Source organism: Theropithecus gelada, chromosome 2 (assembly GCF_003255815.1).
Source record: "Theropithecus gelada isolate Dixy chromosome 2, Tgel_1.0, whole genome shotgun sequence".
Taxonomy (NCBI): domain Eukaryota; kingdom Metazoa; phylum Chordata; class Mammalia; order Primates; family Cercopithecidae; genus Theropithecus; species Theropithecus gelada.
Genome location: NC_037669.1, coordinates 17,487,210 through 17,512,121, shown reverse-complemented (window position 1 = coordinate 17,512,121; position 24,912 = coordinate 17,487,210). Strand labels below are relative to the sequence as shown.

The 24,912-nt window shown below is 34.4% G+C and overlaps 1 protein-coding gene across 1 annotated transcript in view; it reads right to left on the bottom strand.

Moving 5' to 3' along the window:
* Positions 1 to 24,912, bottom strand: part of EPHA6 (EPH receptor A6) — a 930,608-nt gene that overhangs the window by 492,488 nt on the left and 413,208 nt on the right. The window contains exon 5 of the mRNA XM_025376846.1: positions 10,854 to 11,189. Within this exon, the coding sequence (XP_025232631.1) occupies positions 10,854 to 11,189 (336 nt within the window). The remainder of the gene's footprint in view (positions 1 to 10,853; positions 11,190 to 24,912) is intronic.

The following is a 24,912-nucleotide window of genomic DNA, read 5'->3' as shown; positions in this document are numbered from 1 at the left end:
TATTGTCACTCTTTTGTGGCCGCTTAAAGATTTGTGAACATTCATGAAGGACACTTCTTCATTCTACCAAAAATACAGAATTGTAGAACAGTGAAAGAAGGTGGTTGGTGATGATAAACTTGCAAATTGGAAATAAGTAGTAATGATCTAAATAGAATGTTCTACTGATGGTCTTCCTGTCTACGAAGAGTGACGATTCAGGGGATGGTGACCTTCTATCTCCTGAAGTGCAATTTATTTTTTCTGTTTTCCTCTTAAATAAGCTAACATTTCTGCTAGTTGCAGGAAGATTTTAGGTGAGATATTTCGGGAAGACCATCTTTAAAGAGTCAGTTGAAAGATACAAGGGGATTAAAAATATTTCTTAGAGATCTTTGAAATAAGATAAAAATAATATTTATTTGAGAAGGGCATATGTGTGTCTTGCCTCATGACTAGTAACTGAACTCTACATTCTCTTTAGGTTATTTCAAGCATGTGAAAACCATCACCTTATAATATATGTGTAAAACTAACATAAGCTGGCAGAAATTTGGTTAGTACAATTCAGAAAGTGGGAATTTATTTTAGGAAATAATTTTGCACATCAGTTATAGTTTAAATTTAAATATAATTAAGGCCGGGTGCAGTGGCTCATGCCTGTAATCCCAGCATTTTGGGAGGCTCAGGCAGGCAGATCACAAGGCCAGGATATCGAGACCATCATGACTAACATGGTGAAACCCCATCTCTACTAAAAATACAAAAAATTATCCTGGCGTGGTGGCACGCGCCTATAGTTCCAGCTACTTGGGAGGTTAAGGCAAGAGAATCGCTTGAACCCAGGAGGCAGAGGTTGCAGTGAGCCGAGATTGCACCATTGCACTCCAGCCTGGGCGACAGGGCAAGACTCTGCTTCAAAAACAAACAAAAAAGAAAAACATATAAATATATACATATTTAAGTTGCATTTCAAATAGCATTTGTTTACCTCTTAATACAAGTATCTCACATTTTGTAAAACAGCTAAAGAAAAACAGCAGATAAAGATTTTAAATATTCAAAACTGCTCAGTATATTAAACATTTATTCTCATAAAAATAGAATGAGAAACCTATTCCAAATTTCTAGGAATCTGTGTAATCCCTATCTAGAGCTGATCAACATATTTATGTTTATAAAAAATAATAGATTTTTTATTTTTAAATACAGGGCATAACTACTAAATAGACAGGTCAAAATATAATCTGAACAACTCGTAGATAGACAATGGCCAAACATCCACTATTTATATAAAGAAGCCTTGAAATGGGAAGTTAAAATAGGAGGGCATCCATTCATATGAGCATTATAGAGTAAAAACTAATACATATTTAAGATATTTACTGTCAGCCGAAGATTAAATATTTTTTGTAATAAAACAAAATGAAAAAGAACATAAAGCACATTTCTATTTATATATTATAGATATATCTATCATCCTTGGAATAATATTTACTTGCTTTAATAAAAGATTATTTAGGAAATATGTAAGCTGAATTACAATATAAAAGAATGAATACAAATAATTTCAATTTCTATCATAATTATTTCAAGGGAAAAACACTTTTATATTTTAGAACACATCTTGGAAGTGACTAAGTATAACAATATATAGCAGAGCATAAAATTATTGATAACTGAAATCCACCCTTAGATCTATTAGAATGTCAAAATAATTAGAAGAGCATTAGTCAAATCATGGAACTCTTTTTCAATTTTTTTTCTGTTTTTAATCTTTCATTAGTAAAAGCTTTGCTCACTACCTAACAGAATAAATGTGTGGTCAAACAACTAGGCTTTCTTTCATAAAAATAAGTAAAATGTCAACATTCACTGCCTGTCATATCACTATTTAATCATTTATTACTTCATGCATATTTTAAGGGCTTGTGTACTAAGTAATATTTCAGGCAGTCAGTTCTTGAAAATGTATATTGAATCAGATATTATATATTTAATGTAGTTTTTTTTTCACTTAAACTTTCACTTCCAAATCTTAAAGAATAAAAGACTGTTAGCGGCTCCATAGCAAGCATCATGTCTCAAACACTCACACATGCATCTTTTTTTTCCCACTACATAACAGATAGCTCAATATTTAGTGTGTCAGAATCATTGATTATATTGGTTTGCTGAGTAACGCCGAGAGGTAAATTTGAAAAACAGTGACATTACCATTTTATAAAATGTTTTCAAGGCTGGCTTCACGAACGCATGGCTCATGCAGATGCACAGCTCTCTTAGGGTTTAATGCTCAGCTAATGCCATTGAAATTCTTAATAATTTTTATCTTTATACTCATATTTTTAAAGTGAATACAAATGGGGCAATGGAGCATGTGCTGGGAGCACGATGCCTGGGCTCTGGGATGTAGGTCCAGCCTCTCACTACTTTAGCATATCCACAGGATGTGTTCTCCCTGGCATACTCCCCAACTCTCAGCCATGCAGTCTTCCAATCCCTACCCCTGCCCTGTGATTGCTGTCATAGTCCGCCTAGGTTAGGTGAATATATTGACCTCAGTGTGGGGAGGACCACATTCCTGGGTTGCCAGTTCATTTTCCCCAGTGAGGGATCTGGACATCATGGAAAGGGTCTAGGTTGGATCTGCTAACCCTGGAGCATCATGTGTGTGTGCGTGTGTGTGTGTGTGTGTGTATGTGAGTGTGTGTAGCTGTTTCTGCTCTGCAGATTTCATGTCTTAATGCAAGCAGGTCTCTCACCTACCAAGGAGGAGATTTGAAGACCACCGGTGGTCTCCCATTGTGGGTTACAAAGGCAGCTGCAGTCCTGAAGCAGAGCCCTGGGAACCTGGGAGTGTCATCATTCTTTCTGCTCAAGTACCCCTGGTACAGAGCGAGTGCTCTCTGGGCAGGCTCTATGTTTTAAGGAACCCTCTCTTTTACTTCCCGACCTTCCTGAGTCTGGCTGATATTTTTCTGTTCCGGACTACTTGAGACACACTTGGGAACAGGAGGTGCATGTGGGGTCAACTGCAGAAAAAAGACTTGTATATTTTGATGTTTTCACATATGTTAAATGTTCTTGTATTTGCATTTAAAATGGTCATTGAGCAATATAAAGATGAATGGTAAATTTTAATGCAAATAATTAGAAATTTTACTTTTTCTTTACTTAGAGGGACATTAAATGGCAAACAAAAAACATTGTGCCAGGTTGAGAGAGATGAATCACTGGAAGAAAGAGCATTGTATTTCAGTACCTTTTATGACTCCCTTTTCCTACTTTTTGAACAAAGGGTCCTGCATTTTTATTTTTCACTGGACATCATAAATTATTTATGTAGATGTTGACTGTTTTAGAATCTAAACCAAATAGAAAAGTGCAGAGGAATACATGGAAGAAAAAACACTCATCTAATGATGGTCTGTGGAATTTCTGTCTGGTTAAAAGGTCAGCAATTAGTTTTTCAATCTTTGCCATTGAAATATTTTTAAGTATGAAGAAATACCACATTTTAAATGATGATCAGAATAATCTGTCCACTTGGAAAATAATTTTGTTTTATTCTTACACATTAATGCTGTTTTAATCCTTAAGGATATTTACTTCAAAGAGGCTTTTAGAAAATATCACAAATGGCCAGGTGCTGTGGCTCATGCCTGTAATCTCAGTACTTTGGGAGGCCGAGGCAGGTGGAACATGAGGTTGGGAGTTCAAGATCAGCCTGACCAACATGGTGAAACTCTGTCTCTACTAAATATACAAAAAAAAAAAAAAAAAAAAATAGCTGGGGGCGGTGGCAGGCACCTGCAATCCCAGCTACTTGGGAGGCTGAGGCAGAGAATTGCCTGAAGCCAGGAGGCAGAGGTTGCAGAGAGCCGAGATCATGCCACTGCACTCCAGCCTGGGGTTTGACAAAGCGAGACTCGGTCAAAAAAAAAAAAAAAAAAAAATCACAAATAAAATCCAATGTTAAATACTAAAAACATAATAAATCAGTTATCCAAATCACCTCATTTATTTTGTAGGCAAAGTTCAGTTAATGAAATCAAATTGGCATCCATTTTCAAACAAAGAACTATATTGAAAATGTGCCAGTTTGCTAGACATTTGCCTAACCATAAAGTAGAACCTTATATCATATGATAGCTATAGATTATGTAGAACATGATTATGCACACACTTAATTCCAATTTAGTTAAACATCTGTTAATCTGGTTTAATTTTACGGATTTAAAACATTTTACTAAAGAATCTCTATGAATGTTTTTCAATTTGTACAGATAAATGCCATTAAAATTGTTAATATAGTAGTAGAGGCACCAAAACAGCAATAAGGTCTTGTTATTTTATGCTAAAGAAAATACTTAGTCACCTTTTCCGCAAAATGTGCAAATGAGAATTCCTCAGAGAAAACAGCTGACGACTCTAAAAGCCAACTGCTCGAAATCAAGTTTAGGATCAAACACATTTCTTTAGCAATGTATGATCACGGAGAAAAGTTGCTATTAAAGGATGGTTTAGTGTTGATTAAAATTCTTTGTTGAATATGTTGTAGATACACAATCAGAGAATGTAGTGAACATGAAATTTAGTATATGCTAAAGAATAAACATGCCATAATACTTTCTTGTTACTTTCCAGACATATTCCTGCTTGAATTTAAGGCTTTGCCCTTTTTATATCCATTGCCTGTGGTAGTCTTCTTGTATATAGTTACAAGAGTTTCTCTTCAATTCATGATCTGCTCAAGTGTCAAGTTAGAGAGGTGTTTTTGGTTTCCTTGCATAAAGCTAACCATTATTTTCTTTTTTTTTTTTTTTGAGACGGAGTCTTGCTCTGTGCCCCAGGCTGGAGTGCAGTGGCGCGATCTCGGCTCACTGCAAGCTCCGCCTCCCGGGTTCACGCCATTCTCCTGCCTCAGCCTCCGGAGTAGCTGGGACTACAGGCGCCCGCCACCTCGCCCGGCTAATTTTCTTGTATTTTTAGTAGAGACGGGGTTTCGCCGTGTTAGCCAGGATGGTCTCGATCTGCTGACCTCGTGATCCGCCCGTCTCGGCCTCCCAAAGTGCTGGGATTACAGGCTTGAGCCACCGCGCCCGGCCACTAACCATTATTTTCAAATCACTTACTCTGTTTAGTTCTTCCTCGTGGGACCTATCACTTCTTAACACTAAAGTATGGTGTCTGCAAAAGCAGGAACACTGTTAATTATTTTTCTCTTTATTGCTATATTCCTAGAACACAGAACAGTTCCTGGCAGACACTAAACAGTCAATAAATATGTTTTAATGAATTAAGCAAATGAAAAATTAACTCACACCATCTTCAATCTCTGTTAATGCAGTCAGTAGAGATTTATTGTTATAGGCAATGTAAATTGAGGATATTCTTTTAGTGAATAATACATCATCCATGCCCTCAGGAAGCTTATATATTGGTTGGAAAGGCAAATTATTTAAAAAATGTATGATTATTGTCCAGTGAGACAGTGACACTGTAGTGTTTTACCTAACTATCTGAGAACAGTTGTTCAATTTCTACAGCTGCTGATTGGAGCAGAGTTGCTAACCAACTCTCAAAAAACTAGTTTCTAAAGTCTGAGGCACTTTTCTATAGTATTCAATTACTCAAAAGATGTACACCACAAAAAGATGCTAGACTTGGAAATAATTTGGTGTTTCTTAGGAGTGTAAACAAAGTTTACAATCACCTAGATTATAGTTTAATATTTGGCTGCACCATAATCATTATGTAATCATTACTAGTCACGATTTAGTAATATTAGCTAGTTTGACATTTCTTCCATAAATAAAACATTCAGTGCACTTTTCAGGGGAGCAACACTTTTGTTGAGGATAGAAATATTTTATACTTCAATATGTCTAGGTTTTGAATATATAATTTGCCTATGTATAAGAAATTTGGAAAAATACAAATAATACAGCATATTTCTTAGTTAAAGTCAGGTTATTGCCTTTTATTTTGTTTTAGTAAACAAAATAAAACTTATCATGCCTCTGGCTTGTATTTCATGTATTTTTAGTAAGCAAGCATTTAAAACTTCCACACTTTTTTTTTTTTTTTTAACTTTGGATAGAATTGCATAGGTTTTTAAAAGAATGTTTGCTGTGAGCATTTTTGAAAACACAGTGAGGACTGTGAGAGATGTTCAAAGATAAAATACCTTAAAATGCAAATATAAAGATGAAGAATGTTTACACTATCCCTAATTACTTACTCCAGCAACATGTGAAAGTTTGGCATTTGAGATAGACTGTGTATCCAAAATCCAGTGAACTGTAAACCAAATAGACATCTCAAGTTTATGCATATATAGAGACTTCTGTTGATTTAAACATATTTTCAGTGTCGGTTTAATTAGTTATTCCTGCTACAGCATATACATGAAATCTGCAATCACAATGTAAGCCTAAGGCAGGCCTATACAGAATGGTCACTCAAGGGCAGAGATAGGAGTGCTGAGTGTATTTTTTAAGATGCCAATGAATTGGACAACTTGGTTCTGACAATAATTGCTTTAAAGACCCTTTAGCAAATATCAGCAGAATTGGTTTGTAATTTACCATGTCTTTCACTTTGAACATGGTCCCTAAAGGTTTTTGCACATGTCAGGATATCTACAAACACAATTTGTTTCGGGTTGACTATCCATGATTAACGTTTTCCTCTACTGTCTAAAACCTGAATAATTACTTTTTACTGAACTACACACCTTCGTTTTCCTATCATCCACTGAAGATTAAAATCAAATGTCTTCTGCATGTTGCTTTCTTGTTTTGCTCTCTAAATGAAACACCTTTCAAGACCATTTACATAAGCTATGAAAACAGAAGGTTGCAAATATAGATCTTAGGAATTGCAGAAGTCAGTTAATTAAGATGTATTGCAAAGATTCCTTATTATGAAAGTCATAGTTTTAACTCTATAATCTTATTTAGCAAACTAGACTTAGAATAATCAAGGAATGTTTCTCCTAACTACATCTAAGTGGTTCTAAGTGATTTCAAACTTTTTTTTTACATTTGTTTAATTATAAACAGAGCAAACAATTAAGCCAGATTTGTTTAATGTGGTTTTCTTAGTATTTCTTAAATATGAGAAAAATATATATATAGTCAACTACATGATAGAAAAGGCAAACCAAGGCCAATTTATTTCATCTCTATCTTCATGTTCCACAATATGCACACGTAAGAGGAGGATGAAATAATTAATATAACTGTCTATATTTTTTGGTCTCTAATATTTTTTCCATACTCATGTAAGTATGACCTCAAGAGCAATGTTATTAGTCTGACTTCTTTTCCCTATTTGTGGCCCTGGAAAGATTCCAGCATCTTCTGACAGGTGGCTGATTCTTTAACTTGTTTCAGCTATTTGCAGATACCCATTAATTTTTCCAAATTTTAGATGAACTCTTTAGTTCCTTCCCCAAATCCTGCTGTACTTCTATGATACACTATCTTATATATGATCAGCCTCTAATTCCTCCATTATCCAACTTTTGCTTGGTTCCTTCTACTCAGAATTATTTCCCTTATTCCAGCCTCATTTTATTTAATCACTTTCTATTCATCCCTCAGAATAGAACTTAATTTAAACGTTACTTCCTCAGTAAGATGGCTCCCCCAACTTATCCTCCAGATTTGGAGAATATATGCTTTCAGAGCACCCTAGGCTTCTCCTTAGCAGTACCTACTAGAGTACTAACTACATATTTGTGAAATTACCTGCTTATTAACTGCCTCCCACCAGACTTTAAAGTACGTAAGGGCTCACTATCATACACAAGGAATACACTAAAAATATGTTAAATAAATTGAAAGTTTATGAATAACACTTATCACTTTTGCGTTTTTGTATAAAAACAATATGTAACCTATAGAGAAGGTAAACTATTTTACTCTTGTCCTCTCAGTCCAATGAAATTGTAATGTGTTATCAGATAATCTTTGCAATTGACTCTTAAATCAGTTAAAAGAGAATTCCCAAAGATACTCCAAGTGGAGTGATGGCAAATTATTTCCTGTATTTGAAGCAATACAATTATTTCATTTAAATCTGGAACAAAATGGCATCAGTTTGAAGTTTGTTCTGAAACATTAAGTTTCTATAAATTCTTTTTAAATTCAACACTACACTCTGACTCCTTTGGATATGGAAAGGATATCTGATAGATCCACAGACTGAATTGGTTCATAACACTACCCTTACCTGGAGTATCTGCATTGTCACACATGTGATTCTCTAACTTCAGAATTTCAGGCACAAGAAGAGGGGGCCTTCTTGGTATCTCTCAAAATTATGACATGGAAGCAGATGCTAATATTTAAGTCTGGTCATAATATTTTATTAGTATATATGTGACAATATTTTGGTTGGTTTAGGACCTTTATGTACTTTCAAATAAAATAGAAATATACTTTGATTATTTTAATATTTATATGTAAAACAAAATCAAATTAAATTAACAATAATCTTTTCTTAATATTCAACAAAGATAAATTATTGGAACAAATTGCTTAATGATATTATCCTTCCAGAATATATGGTTTCAATATATGTGTACCATCTCTTATTTTATGTTTGATATGTATCTTTTTTCCATAAGCAACACACTTTTAATGAACTATACCATTTTAAAAGTGAAACACGACTTATATTTTATCCTTTTGATAAGCAGAGATGTGAACTAAATATACTCTTTTGTAATCCTAGAATGAAAGGCTGCTGTATGTATGAAATTATGTAAGCATATTTACTTCATTTAAAGTGACATATTGGTTTTGTCCAGAAATTAAATTTTTTCCCCTATAGCTAAAAATTGTTGTACTAGATTGTGTTTTTTGATAAGGCTGCAGCAATAAAAACCTTAGAAATCATCTGCTAAAGCAGAGAGGAACAGAAAACTCTCATCTATTTTATGTTGAAGGTATATTTGACAAGATTTTGTTGATATGAAAGGAAAGAGGAAAAAAAAAGAGAATAGGAATTCTATTTTGAATAACCATAAAGCAAATTCTATGATGTGGAGCTATTTGCTAAATGAAGAGGAAAATTACATAGTACATACAAAGACTATTAGTGTACAATATTATATGGCTTTGCTTTATTTATTAGAGGCATTTCTGAAGATTATCAGCAAAGTGAATTTATGTATAATATCTGGGAACACTAGGAAATTGACATTGGTCCAATCCACAGGACTTGTGTGTGTGTGTCTGTGTGTGTGTGCACATGACATTTATCATATACATGTCAATTTATCACATATGTAGCGTCAGGTAACTATCACCATAATCAAGATATACAGCTATCATCACAGTCCTCCCTCCATCTACCACTTCTTAGGCACACTGCCCTCCTACAAATCTCTAAGCCCTGACAACCACTAACCTGTTTTCCATATCTATAATTACATTATATCAAGAATATTATATGAGTGGAATCATACAGAATGCATCCTTTTGAAATAGGCTTTTCACTCTGCATAGTGCCATTGAGGTTTATTCAAGTTGTGTGTATCAATACTCTGTTCATTTTATTGCTGAGTATTATTCCAACACATTCAAATCAATGTATTTTATTTTAAATATCACCATATGCTGCCTTTGTGTATATTATGCTGAATTGTCTTTCTACATATTCATATGTTGAAGTCACAACACCTAGGACCTCAGAATGAGATTGCATTTAGAAATGGAGTCTTTAAAGAGTAATTAAGGTAAAATGAGATCATATGAGTGGGTCCTAATTCAATATGACTAATGTCCTTATAAGAAGAGACGATTAGGAGATTAGAGATAAAGAGGACAGACCTGACCTTGTGAAAACAAGGGAAAAGATGGCTACCTACAAACCAAGGACACAGGCCTCAGAATGAAATCAACAATGCTGACAACTTGATTCTTCTAGCCTGCAAAGCTATGAGAAAATAAATTGTCTGTTGCTTAAGCCACACAGCCTGTCTTATTTGTTATGGCTACCTTAGCAAACAAATGCAGTGTATAAGAATAGTTTTATCTTTATAAATTTTTCTCATATATGTGTTCATTTACAATAGTTTCTACCATAAGGCAATAACTTGTGTGCCCATATAATTTATGAACACTTCTCAAAAGGAGTTTACAAAAATCTCTGAAGCTTTTCCTGTTTCCTGGTATGCAATATAATGATGTTATGAAGGAATTAAAGAGAGCATATACTTGTAAAAATAATAGGAGTGTTTGCACCTGACTATATTATAGTAAACATCTATGATGTTATAAAGAGAACATTTAGCTGAATTCATCAGAGTTCTGAACAGTTTAACTACTTTTCACAAACCCCCATAGATGATGACATTTGAACACATTTCTAAATTTGTCTGCTACTTAGAGTGGATCACAATTAAATATACTGGCTGGAATGCTTTCATAATATAGACATGAATTATAATTTTAAAAATTCTTACTATTTGCTTTATTTGACACGAAAAAAGGATGGCAGCATAAGTGGGGCAATTGAAATTCAATTCACTTAATAACATTTTATTGATTTCTGACTTCTATTGGTAAGTAATATGGACTTACTCATTAAGATATATTGTTATATGATTATAAAAAATACATGAGTACATAAACATTGAGGGAAGTATTTCATCTTATTATTCATACTACTGAGAAGTAACATAAAAATATCTTTCTGAATTTTAGGAAAGAACAAGAACAACAACCAGTGCGTTACCTCTGCAGTGTATAATGTATATGACTTCATTGCACCTGCAGTAAATATAGGCCCATGAGGGATATTATGCATCAAAAGAAATTATGGGTCTGTTTTGAGAGAACAGCAGTGGGACTTACCATCTTGATCCGTGGTCACTGTAATAGCTGTGAATGGCTTGGGAGAAAAACTCAACTCAGAAACTCCATTCATTGCTTCTATTTCAAAGGTGTAATTCACGTGAGACACAAAGTCAAGTACTATCACGGAATTGTTGATCAGGCCTGTATGTCTTGGGATGAAGCGGAGTCCTCCACCACAGTCCTCACACTGGCTGGTGTCTAAGCCACATTTCTTACAGATTACACTGTATGTGAGATCTTTTCTCCCTCCTGTGTCACTTGGTGGGCTCCATTCCAAAATAAGGGCTGTTTCATTGATGTTAAAAACCACATTCCTAGGAGCTGAAGGTGGCCCTAGAGAAAAGCAATTAAAAAACAAATGTACATGTATAGGACAATGAATTATGGTGCTAAAATGAAAACTTCATCAATAAACACTTGTTTCTCTTTATGTTAGTTTGAACTCTTTTTCTAATGGAATCTATAATGATCACATGGTTAAAATAGCTCATTGGTTCTAGTAAGGAAGGAGTCTTGAGGAGTGAAGATCTATATCCTAAATTTTTGGAGCATGAATTTCAATATTTAATATAAAAATCAGGATATCTGTAAAACATATGGTAATTATCCTTTTTAAACTTGACTGAAAATATATAATAAAATTATTTTAAATTATGTGATAGCTTTAATTACATTTTATTAGTTATATTACCATTTTTAAAATTTGAAAAAAAATAGTAATATACAGATACAAAACACATTGTGGTAAGTTTTTCAGTCTTCATTCTGTAATTGGTATGTAGATAAAATCCCCATTCATCGCTTCTGAAAATCACTAAAAATCCATTTTCCAAAGGTTGAGATTAAATGAACATAAAATTAGGGTGAACAGATGATTTGGAAAAAGGGAAAAAGAAATGAAAATTGAAGGCAACAAAAAACCTTTTATTAAGTCCTTGTCAATTTGATGGGATAAAAGCATTATATGAAAGGGCTAAAAAGGGGTCATGGACAAGAAATGATGGCAAGACTTTCATTTAGATTAAGTTTACTAAATACAAGTAAGTGTGTCCTTTAAACTAAGCGTGGCCCTAAAAGAGACCCACAACATTCTCCTATTTGTCATAAAGACCTAGAAAACCAAGTCAGTCCTAAGGAGGGGATGAGCATCTTCTTATTATTTACCACAAAGATCACACTGCATAGAGTGCTTGATAGCCTTTAATTGTTCCAGCCTTTCCTTAAAATTGTGTGAATAATCCTATATACTTATCTGAGTCCTTCAAGCCTCAGTTTTATAATGTCTTCTAGGTGCCAAACACTGCGCTAAGTACTATATATGAAAAACCACAGAATCCATATGCTGTGAGAGGCTATACTTATGAGAGATATTTAGAAAAATAATATATTGTATAAATGACTGGGGAAACAACATTCACGCCATATTTTAGAGGGCTTCATTTTTAAAAAATCTAAACCAATTCTCTAATTTTTGTTACCAAGAAAATCTACTTAGAGAGTGGAAAGGAATGTCTCCCTAACATTCCCTCTGAGAAATAAATTCAAGTTTTGATATAGGCTCCTTTTGGATTTCAAGCTGTGGCCATTCATTCATTAAATATTTTATTTAGTGTCTACTATGTGGCAGATACTGTACTAGATCTTGGGCTTACAGAGATAAGACATGGTAGACATTATTCCTTCTTTCTTGTTATTTACATTTTAGTGGAGTGACTAGATATATGTAAACAGATGACTAAAATTCAAATCATAATATGTGCAATTACAAAAATTAGAAGGACAGGTGTTGAAATAAAAGCAATCAAGGGAATCCCTGTTTTAGGTAACATTCTGAGAAAGCCTCATGGAGGTGGTGAGGAGAATATGCAGAGGGGTGAGAAAAATATTAGGAAAAGAAAGTATGCCATTCTTATTCAGAAAGATCTTGAAATAACCATGGAACTGGCAGAAAGTCACTGTGGCTAGACTGCAGAGGGAGAATGCATGAAGTAAGTTTTAAGGAACAGGAAGAGGCTAGATAGTGCAAGACTGCTAGGCTCATTGGAATAAGTCTGGATAGTTTTCTATGTACCATAGGAAGGGACCTCAGCTACCTATTGGTATATCACCTAGAAATGCAATGAATCGTTTTTCTGAAAGGTTGCTGGGTGCCTTGCTTTATGCCATTTCATGTTCCATAGGGTTTACAGAAATGTCTACCTTCAGAAAGGCAAACATGAAGGGGATTATACACTAGAGAACAGGGATAAATGTAACTTTTTACCTCCAACCTAGACTTATGTCTAAGAGATAAAGATTCATTATCATAATAATGTTTTCTTACAGAATGACATATTCATGTTGTTGGTCTTTTATTTATAATGGAAAACATGAATTATTATTCACTTATATTTTCATTCTAGGAAGAATGTTATCAATTATGTTATGGGTGTCTACAAGTATAAAACTGTCCGCCTGGAGATACTTAAAAAAAAAAAAAAAAAAAGAAGGCTGACACCCTTCTTACTCAAGGGTCCTCATACCAATTTGCATGATGATTAAATAGCTTTTTAATTGCTGTTAAATTATGCCAGCTAAACTGTGATTTCATGCAAATATTAAGCTGTAATGATATGCAGTGAATCATTTACTAAGATTTAGAACTTGGAACAAAGAGAGACAATTAATTCTAATCCTCGGATTCAACTAAATTACGTGTCACTGGGCTTTTATGAATGTGGCCTGATTGCTTTGTTATCATTTATAAATTATACAAACATTATGTGACACATTTAAAAAATAACGTGGCAGCAATAACACTTTTGGAGACATCTGTATTGAAAACTCTCAGGTATTTACTTACGTAGATTTTATTTCTTTAAAAGAAACAAGTAATTCACATAGAAAGAAAGCAATCTCCAGTCCTCACCCTCCAGACTAACTTCATAAGAAAAAGGCAATTATTATTCTCATTGGAAACTAGCTGTTTTTCAAGTCCATCATATAATAAACTACCTAAATTGTACAATTTTTCCACTAGTTTTTTTTTTAACTAGGAAACACTTTTCTTTTGCTTCAATTTGAATTTCTACTTTATAATTTTAAAGAATAAAGGAACACTGTTCTACCAGTAAAACTCATGAGATGCTTATAGCAAGGCTGTCGCTCCCTTACCAGAAAAACATCTGTCCCAGTAGGTCCCAATTTTCCCCTTAGAGTAGCAGAGGCCAGGTGTGCTATGATTTTTGTTTTGTTTTATTTCATTTAAGTTGTTAATGTAAATTGTTTTTAAACATAACTGTGTTTCTCAAAATATGTCCTATGCAATACTTCTAGTCCCATGAAATATCACACAAAAATCAGTTTGTTGCTCAAATAAGACTCTTGGTGGACTGATGCTGAAACAAAATTAACCCTATTTGCTTCACTTTGTTGAATCCAACATTTCCCAAAAATTTGTTCATAGAATCTTATTTTTCCAAGGAGCATCTAGAGGAATACTAGCATTCTGCAGAACACACTTAAATAAAGGCTGACACAGAAGAAGAACAAGCTGAAGGGTCATATTTCAGTTGTTGCATCAACCGGTAGAGATTTATGTTTCACATTTATAATCATAAAAATATGTTAAACCCATAAACAAACAGCGGGATTTTTCATATGGGCTGAAGAGTGACTGTTTACCAATTAAGTCAATGCCTAGTTATAGTTTGCAGAGGTACTTTTTAAAATCTTAAGAATAATAAAAATTTCACCGAAATATCTGAAGATACCAAGTCATGAAAGACAATTGCCTATTAAGCGATATTTAATCAGTTCTTAAGTTACTACCTTTGTTAATTTAATGACTGCCAAGAATGTAGTAGTATGGTTTATTAACAGAAAACAAATGTATTCATATTTCTTAGTTTACAAATGAGAGAAAAATAGTTCTATGCTAATCTGGGTCAAGGACAAGATTAAAAGAACACATTGAACCATTTAAAGATGCTTAGGTAAATGCTTTTACGTATCAGTGAGACTGTAGAATTAACTACAGAAAAATAAGTAAATAGGTAGAGATGAAAAAGCATATCCCCAGGCATTAATATTGCACTGAAAATGTAAGTTGTCAGCTCTCTCTCTATATATATACAAAATTTTAAACTCTAAAAGTCATTTCATCCTCTGTATCTTCACTATTCATTTTATCTTTAATCTATATCCATATTGTTAATCTAATCTCCATCCTATATAATCTTTAAAAAATGTATTTAATAGGAGCATCTGTAAATAGAATTTCATATTCTCTTTCTCTAAATCACTTCTTTCTCTACCTATAGGTTTTTCTTATTAAATATTTTCTATTTGGAAATGAATGGCAATCACAAAATTGGAGCTCCAACCTCAGCACACGAAGGAACCATATCAGTATATTCAGAAGAAGAAATGAGGTTCAGAAAAGGACAATAATTACATTAAGGTTATGCAGTTCATTAGTGGTAGAATGACACCTAGTATTTATCTGTTTAGATTTTTAAAAACTCTATTATGTCATATTCAGCCTATAGATAGAAAATCTGACAAACAAATATGAAAACGTACAGTTGACCCTTGAACAACATGGATTTTGAACTGTATGGCTCTACTTATATTGTAGAATGTTTTTCAATAAAAGTTAAACCAAGTGTGCCTGCTTCTCCTGCCTCTCCTTTCACCTCCTCCACTTTTTCTGCCTCTGCCACCCCAGAGACAGAAAGAGCAAGCCCTTCTTTCTCTCCTCCTCCTCAGCTTACTCAACCTGAAGACAATGAGGGCGAAGACCTTCATCATGATCCACTTTCACTTAATAAATAGTAAATACACTTTATCTTCCTTTATTTTCTTAATAACATTTTCTTTTCTCTTGCTTACTTTATTGAAATAATACAATATATAATATATATAACATACAAAATGTATTAATCAACTGTTTATATTCTCATTACACTTTCTGGTCAACAGTAGACTATTAGTAGTTAAGTTCGGGGTGAGACAAAAGTTAGATGCAGGTTTGCAATGGCAAGTGGGGAGTGGGTTGGTGCCCCTCCATGTTGTTCAAGGGTCCATTGTATTTTTATACAATTTTTTGTTTTCAAAGTATTGTCAAATACACATTTTCAAAACATACAAATTAGTAACTGATTATTGCCTTCCTATAAAAGACTCCCTTAAATAATGCTCTTAGAGTGTTTAAATAATTTTATATACAGAAGAGTTACTGAAACTTAAGTTTTCAAAGTAAATATTACTCAAAATTCAGGAGTATGCACACTTCAAATCTTTTGCATTCCATATAGCAAAATGGATTGCTTCTGATTATCTTTGATATGATTGCACCTACTTTCAGTAATTAAATTGATGCCTAAAACAAAACTTGTTATGTATTAATGTTTGCATAGTCCCATCAATCAGGAGTTAGATAACTTTTAGAAGTTATTTTATTTTTAAAATTAATACTTAAAGAAAACAAACACACAAAAAATCTAATAGACCAAATACCATTCATTTCCAGAATAAAACCTAAACTTCTCAGCTTTGTCTGTGTCTTCATACCACGCCCCCATCCATTCTTTAGCCTCTTGCTCCCTTTTGCTGCATCTCAATGCCTTTGTACATACTGCTCCTGAATTGCCTTTACCTCCTTTTGCTCTCTGAAAAATTCCTACTCAGCTTTCGTATTCTGATTTAGTTGTTACCTCCTTTGTGACAACTCCTTGCTACCCTCTGTCAGAGCTGATCACGTTTATACCTGGTAAGCATGTATTGAAAAATATATAGCTAACTGTAAAGGGTGTACTTAATATTTCACATAATTTGTTTCACTCAATCATCACAATAACCCTATAAAATGGTTATTAATATCCCGATTTTATAGAAGATATGATTGACACTTAGCAAATAATGCATATATTACACTGAAGTATTTGTTTTCATAGGCACAAGTCTGCTAATCTAGCTTGAACTAAAGGTAACATGCCTTAACCAAAGAAATGAATGCAATGCATGGTTTTGTGCAATTGTCTAAGAATTATATTTCACACAGTACAAATTTTGACAAGTATTGTAAAGCAGATAATTCAAGGTTATAATTTTTATAAGAGCCCAGTGCTAGTAAGAACAGATCTATATTACATGAAAATTATTTGAAGTAGACGGGAATGTTTATATTACGAAAACTGAGATTAACTAATAAAGAGCCATAAGAGAATAAGGTGCCACCATCTCTTTACCCATTAGGAGAGAGTAAAAATTTCTCAAAATACAGTTCTCTAGACACTTGAAAACGTGAAAAGTAAGCATTTGCATCTTCAAGTTTCTATGCCATAGAGCATGTACATAATTTTAGCTTGGGAAATTTCCAAAATGGTAGCTATCAACTATCCTTATCAATGCAGGAAGAAAACGTCAATTAGTCCATAGAATAACTAATTGTAATAATTACAGAAATGCATTATAAATATGCAGATCAATAGTTAAAGTAAACATAATCACATGAATGAGAAAAAGAGCACTTAAATATAAATGAAATAATGAGGACCTGGCCTTAGATTTTTTTAGTTAAATTTTATCCAGCTTCCCTAATACCATAGAAAAAATCATGCGTACTGACATATGGCCTTTTTCATATTTGAGTCAATTACCTTTAGACAAGCATCCATTAGAAATGGAAAGAGAAATATGAAGAGTCCAAGCACTGTCATAATTTCAGAGGGAAAAGCAAAACAATGAATGCATAAATTTAAGCAAATTAATAAACTTTTCTCAAAATGCATAACATTGTAGCAATAATTATGGATGTTCTGTTTCAAATTATGAATGATTTCTTTGTAATGATCTGTTTTGTACAAACAGATGATATTGAGTGTGACAATTCTTTCTGAGTTTCAACTGCAGAGGTCAGGAATAAAGTCACACTGGCAACAAGTGGTAACTCGATTCTCCAATATCGGCAGAATGGCCACTTAGTAATTCTTATAGAGAAAACTCTCCCAGATTATTTGATAAAAGAAGCTCTGCTGAAATATAAATTAAAGTATATGTGTTCAGGTAACTCCATCAAACTCGAGTGATATCTATCATTAATCTATAATTGGGGAAATGGGCATTCATTACATATAGGTGTCTATTCAGTAGTGTAAGGGTCATTTTAATTTTAAAAATACAGCACTGCAATATACGAAGTGAATATTTAAGTAATTTTTATAAGTCAAGTCTAAAATATAACAGCTTGCTTGAGGTTTAAAAAAAAAACTATCATTGCAATTTCTCCCTTTCCAGGCTCTGTAAAATTGTGAATGCTACATTGTCTGTACAATGAGTCACCTAAACAATCAGCTGTACTTTTGCATTTCAGTTGTGAGATGGAAAAGCAAGGGGGCCAAAATGGTTTTCTTCATGCAAAACTTACATTCAAGAAAAAGAGAAAAAAAAAAAATAAAGAGATGGCGGGGGAAGAAGAGATAACCAGCAGAATAGGGATACTTGGATTGTCAGCATCCTGAGCATCCCCAGGAGGGATGTGGCTAGAGCAGCTGAAAAGAGGAAAGAATGCTTCTTCAACTACATCTCAGCCACTATTTGCTCTACGCAGAGTAAGAGTGAGAGAATAATAATTTTCTCAAGTGGCCAATTATTCCAGCACTAAAGAAACCATGCTTTACACCGTTAGCCTTACAGCAAATGTAAATTCAAGTTTTATGCTTTCTTCCCAATCATTGTCACTGTATATCAAATACAAAGACTTGATATTTGCCTGTGTATTAAGAAGGATGTTGTAGCAAAATGTTTTCACTTGTAGGTATTGTTTGATTGCATATTCAGATGATCAAAACAACACAAAACAAAATCCTAAGGGTATGCATTAGAATTACCCATGTGTATGACTTACATTTTATGTTTGAACTTTTCTAAGCAGGTAACATAAATGTTTGTTAAATGTGTTAATCTGCCAGCACCTGTTCAACAGCTTTAAAAGACAACTTCTCTATTGATTTAAATACATGAAAACCATCAAAGTAAAAGTGCTAAGACCATGGGATTTTGCTTTTTCTAACATCTCACTCAGCCACCTATTAGACTCTTACTTCATTCCTCTCCATCGTCTCCTACTCTGTGTTTTCTACTTGACAAGTACTTTTAAAATAACTTTTATTTGCCTACTTTTTTCCTCCAACCTCAGTGACTATTTTTCCCTTTTGGCCTGGAAAAGCCTTGGACAGTTATTCTGATAATAGACTTCTTGGCAGATAGCAGGATCTCCTGTACTCCAAATGGCAACCAGAGGCAGCCCTAACTGATCAAGAACTGATAGTGTGGAGTGTCCTCCACAGCTCATTCTTTAAAGTACAGAGCATACATGAATGAGTCACCTGAGAAAGAAAGTTAAGAGGATATGAAATAGATTAAAATATTAGATAAAACATTCAGCATTTATTTTTAAATTTCTTATTCCTACTTTTTAAAATATATTTTTCAGTTTATGCAAAAGAAACACAATGAATTTTTAAAAAGAAAACAACAATGACAACAACAAAAAGAAGAAAAAGGAAGCCCAAACCTGCAGGTATGTAGCTGGTATAACTGGAATAACTGGATTAAGATCCAGACCGTTTGATAAATCCTGGTAAAGTTAAAGTTGGTTAGGGAGACACAGACCAAGCCTGGACCCTGGATGTCCTTAGATTGACTTATAATTTTGTCAAAGAAGGGTTGTAGATGTGAAAGGTTATAAGCAGCAGTGGGGATATGATAAAAGTTTTTCATTGTTATTGTTGTTCTTTCAGAAATAATACTTTCCAATAATTTGGAAGATACTTAGGAAGGATGGAAGACTAAAGGAAGGAGACTTGCTAGGAGATTATTAAATTAACCCAAAGGAAAGTTGAGGGTCTTAACTAAAAGGTTAAGACCAGGAATTTACATGGAATGGATAGAAGAAATGCGAAAAAGTAGAACCAAAAGGCTATTTCGAGGTCAGCGGTAGGGGTTACGACTTAAGCTTCATGGCTTGGATGGGTGGATTGATGAGGATTCATCAGGACACAGAAACAAAAGCAAGGCTGGATAAGCAGTCTGAGGGAGAAATCAATAATATTGGCTACCACAGGTTGAGCTTGAAATTATTAGTTATTCATTCATCAAGTTCTTAGTGTCTACTATATGCCAGGTACCTTGCAGTCTCTTGGGGATAGAATGACAATGCAGAAGCAAGTATATAAATAAACCAAGTATTTTCAAAGAATGATATAATCTATAAAAAAGAAAGCACAATGACATAAAAAAGAGTAACTGCGAAGAATTTTATTTTGAGGGGGCAGTCAGGAAATGCCTGTCCCAAAAGCTGGTATTTGATCCTGAATAGCAAAAATAAAACTTAAGGAAGGAGACCTAAAAGGGAAAGCAATTCAAGTAGAGGAAACTGCTGGCACTGACAATGAAAACAATTTCAGCATCTTTGAAGTCCAGGAGTTTGGTGATCAAGGGGAGTATGCTATAATACGAGGTCAGAGATGTGGGCAGGTTTCCATAGGACACACAGGTCATCAGATCCCACAATCAGTTGTCTAGAAGACTTTGAACCTCAGGAGAGAAGACTGAGATATGGATAAAAATATGGGCATTATCTATCTACAGGCGGCATTTGAAATTATGGGAGACAAGGAGAACATATGAAAAGATAAAAGGACAACACAAAGAACACGGGAAAATTTAACATTTAACAGGTGAGCAAAAGAAGAAAAATCACAAATGGTGATAAACAAAATGATCAGAAAATTAGGAGGATGAAACGGAGATTGCAATGTCTTAGATTAAAAGGGAACAGGGAGTTGCAAGAAAAAGAGAATGATCAACAGAGATAAGTGTCATGAATAACAGGACAAAAAATGTTTCTAATACAAAATGTCAGTGAAGATCATTGGTGAAGTTTTCTTATGCAGTTTATTAGAAGTAGTAGAAACAAAATCTACTTGCAGTAGAGTGAATGGGAACATCTAAATGCAATAGAGTAAAGTAGACGTAGTCAATGACAACTATTTTTCCAAGGTATTTGCTTTAGAGGAGAGAAAAATTGGACTGGGAGCATTTTTTAATAACAGAAATTTGAATATATACTATAGGTTCTGAGGGAGGAGTTAGTAGAAACAAAAAGTCAGGAGAAGAGACAAACAAGAACAGCCAGGCCCAACAGAAAACTGAAAGACCAGATCACCCCCCAGCAACGGGAAGGATTAGTTTTGAATGTGAGACATAATTTTCTTTAGACTGTAGCCATTTGAGACACCTAATAATCTTCATGTGAATAAACTGGGATTATGAAATAAAAAGACACCATCTCTATAAACCCAAAGAAATTTATAAAACTCTTAATGGTAAAATCTCATGCTGTGTTGTACTACAAAAGTTTTAGGTTTGTCGTTGTTTTGAGAAAAGCACTAAGGAACTTGGCTTCTTAGCATCCTTAAAATCTTATTATTTATATGATTACCTCCTATACCTATCTATGAAATTTTTACCTATTAGGCAATTTACTGGCCAAATATTTTGGTTACTCATTTCCACAATTTCAGTTCTTCATTTTTTAATCATACATTCAAAATGGTTTCATCACACACGTGAAAATTTCACTTTTCTCTCTACCCCTGAAAGCAAAAAATGCTTCCTTTTAAATCCCTAGAAGGTTCTCTGAAAGCACTGTTTTAAATGTTAAGATTGACCAAGACACCAGAGAGCGATGGGAATGACTGATGATCTAAATTCCAACCCTTAGATAATACACCATAAGAATAAAGGAAATAAATAATGGCAAATTCATAGAAATACAATATGTAGCATGGAGAGAATATATATCTATTAAAATATTGCTAATGTTTGTGGTTAATGAAAAACAGGAAAGGTCGACTGCTTGTTCAATTCAATTCCTGGCCCTAAAAGTTCTATATCTTGCTGGACTTACCATGAACCTCTTAAGTGTAATTGTTCAACAACCTCTTAACTTGTCATTTTTCTGAACTTCTTCCCCAAAAATCTCATCTTTTAAGTTTTAGAAGACACAATGTTTTGAAGTTTACGGTACTTGCTTCTTTTTTGTATATATTGTAATAACTGCTAGGGTCACTCCGTACTAGTCAAAGTATGATTCAGACTACTTCACGGATATTGCTAGAATAGGCAGACATGAACAGGGCAGGAGAGGGCCCTCCACCCCAGGAATGTCAGGCAAGACCAGGTGATGGTCCGGTGGCTGTTAAACTATCTTTCGAAAATAATAATTGGCGGCAGTTGGTGAAAGGCAACAGCAGTCTCCCAACAGATAGAAAACACCTGAAGCTGGTGATCAGGCGCTTACCAATAAGATCTCAGGAATTGGGCAAGTAGGCTCAAGCATGTGCATAAGACGCAAAATTGCAGTTTGACTGGTATATGATCTTCCCCTAGGAACACTAAGAAAAAATGCCTCCAGTGAGCATGTGCACAATTTCAGTAAACACACTGCGCATGCGGCCCCTCCCGAGCGCCAGCAGGCCACTGTGCCGGAAGACAGCCGGCCCCAAGAAAGAATCAGGGGAGAAGAAATAGAAACCCCGGAACCATGCCAATGTATATAACCTCAAGTAAAGGGCCAAATGAGGCAGCTGGATCTGGGAAGGTGCCTGCTTGGCCCTATTCCAAGTGTACTTTCTTTTCTTCCTGCTCTAAAACATTTTAATCAACTTTCACTCCTGTTCTAAAGCTTGACTTGGTCTCATACTGACTTATGCCCCTCAGCCAAATTCTTTCCTGTGAGGAAGCGGGAATCAAGTCGCTGCAAGCCTGTTAGATTTGCCACTGCTAACAGTATCAGATGATAGGCTTAGCGGTGCAGGACTTACTATCTTGTGAAAGGGTCTTAGGCATTCAGTGTATTATTATTACTGTTGTTTTTAGTTTGCAGGAATACAAATGATGGAAGCTGCGAACCTGACAAAACAGCATCAACATAAAATTTCTAATAGTTTGAATTTTAACTTACCAGACACTCTTTCAAAATGAATTGTAACAGAACAGCTTTCTTTTTAATTTAACAAGTATTTATGTAGCACCGGTTATGTGCAAGGTACTGTTTTTAGCACTTTTCAAATATTAACTCATTTAAATCATTATGACAACAGTATGAGGTATGTATTGTTGTTATCAATACAGATGGTACATCTGGAGTTAGGAGAAGTTAAATACTTCGCCCAACCTTACATATCTAGTAAATGCTTTTCGGGTCCAGAAAATCACACCCTAAAATATGGTCCTTGGGCATGTGGAGTGCTTTGAGTTAGAGGAAACTGCAAGGCCTCAGAAATAAACCTCAGAACCAAAATCTCTCTCTGACCTTTCCCACCAGCCTGTCTCTCTGACCCCCTTTCATTCCCAAGGCACCCATAGGGGATTTCTCTGAAGTTTCTTTTTTTGTTTGTTTAAGGGAACTTCATCCAGAAGAAATGCATTGTCTTAAAAGTCCTTCCCTAGGAATCTTGTCAAACCACCAGGAAAAATTAACCACTGGAAAAAAGAAACGACTATAAGTCATTACCAAACCCAGAAAGACATTTCATCTATTCTTCTGAAAGCAGCTCCTAGGGATTACCTGAGATACTTTACCTGCATAATAACACCATTTTTCTTCACACTAAAGCTCCACCCTTCACGTTCTTCACCACCTCCCTCAGAACTCAGAGGAACTTTCTCCCAGGCCATTGTTCCTTGGGTACACTCATTTCTCCTAAAAATCACTTACTATCCCTCCATTGTCTACATGCCCCATTTCCTTTCCCCTGCAAAGAGGGTATATAAACCTCACCATCTGGACCTTCTCTACAAGTCTCATGTTTTATATGCCCCCCATGCTTATGCACATTAATACATTTCTATGCATTTTTCTCCTATTAATCTGGCTATTGTAAGTTCATATTAGTAAACATTAGGAGAGGGTGAAAGATTAGCTTTCCCTTTGCTCCTACATCACCAAGATTCACTCTGAGAAAATCTGGCTTTAAAAGATAGTGAACTCAGCACTAAGCTGAGTCTTTGCCAAACAAAGTAAGTAAGCTCTTAAAGAAGTAGCAGAGAGAAGCATTGAGAAGAAAGTTTCCTGTCTGGACTAGGAAAACTTGACTAAAGCTCTATATTTCACTTTTCTTTGGGGGTTCTCTCTTTTGATCACTGGTAACAATGTAGGAGATCAAATTATGCCCTCCAAAATATGACTGGAGAAGACCAGAATATGCCACCCTAAAATACAGCTATAGGAGACCAGAATACACCACTCAAAAATATGCCCCTTTGGCATAAGGATTATTTTGAGTCAATTTATTTGACAAACTGCAGACACAGTAGAAGCTCAGAAAACAAAGTAGAAAGGACCCTTTTCTATGGAAAATTTATATCTACAAAGGAAATCTCCATTTGTAAGTGTATCTCCCTGTCTTCTCAGGAATAGAAGGATCACTAAGTCACCAGAAACTCTTATCCATGAAGAAGGCACTGACTTAAATCAACATAACAAATCTTATCCTGGTTTACTGTGATTTTACCTCCCCATTACTGCTCCCCTGTCCAAAACTCTTCTTTCTTTGCTGCAGCTGAAGATGGTATTTTAACCTAAACTCAAAGCTACCTCTTTGAGATTTACTCATTCCATAAGTATACATGTCCAATGTATACATGAGGTACATGTTAGTAAATTACTGTTTGCTTTTCTCTTGCTAATCTCTTTTGTTACTGGAGTCTGTCTCAACTAAGAACTATGAAGGGTAGAAGGAAAATTATTTTTCCTGCCCTATAACAACAATGGCATGCTGTTCCCTGTCTAAAATTCTGCCCAGCCAATGACAGAATTAAACCTTTCTTTGCTTCTACTTTGTATGAAAAAGGTAGGCTAGCATTTCTGAAATATAATTTATAATATCAAAGCATTAAAAAGGGAAATTAGAAATGAAAGCAAATTCAAGTGACATAAAATGATAAGTGGAAAAATACACATATCTGATTCAAAAATGACTGACAAGCTTATCACATTCATAGACCT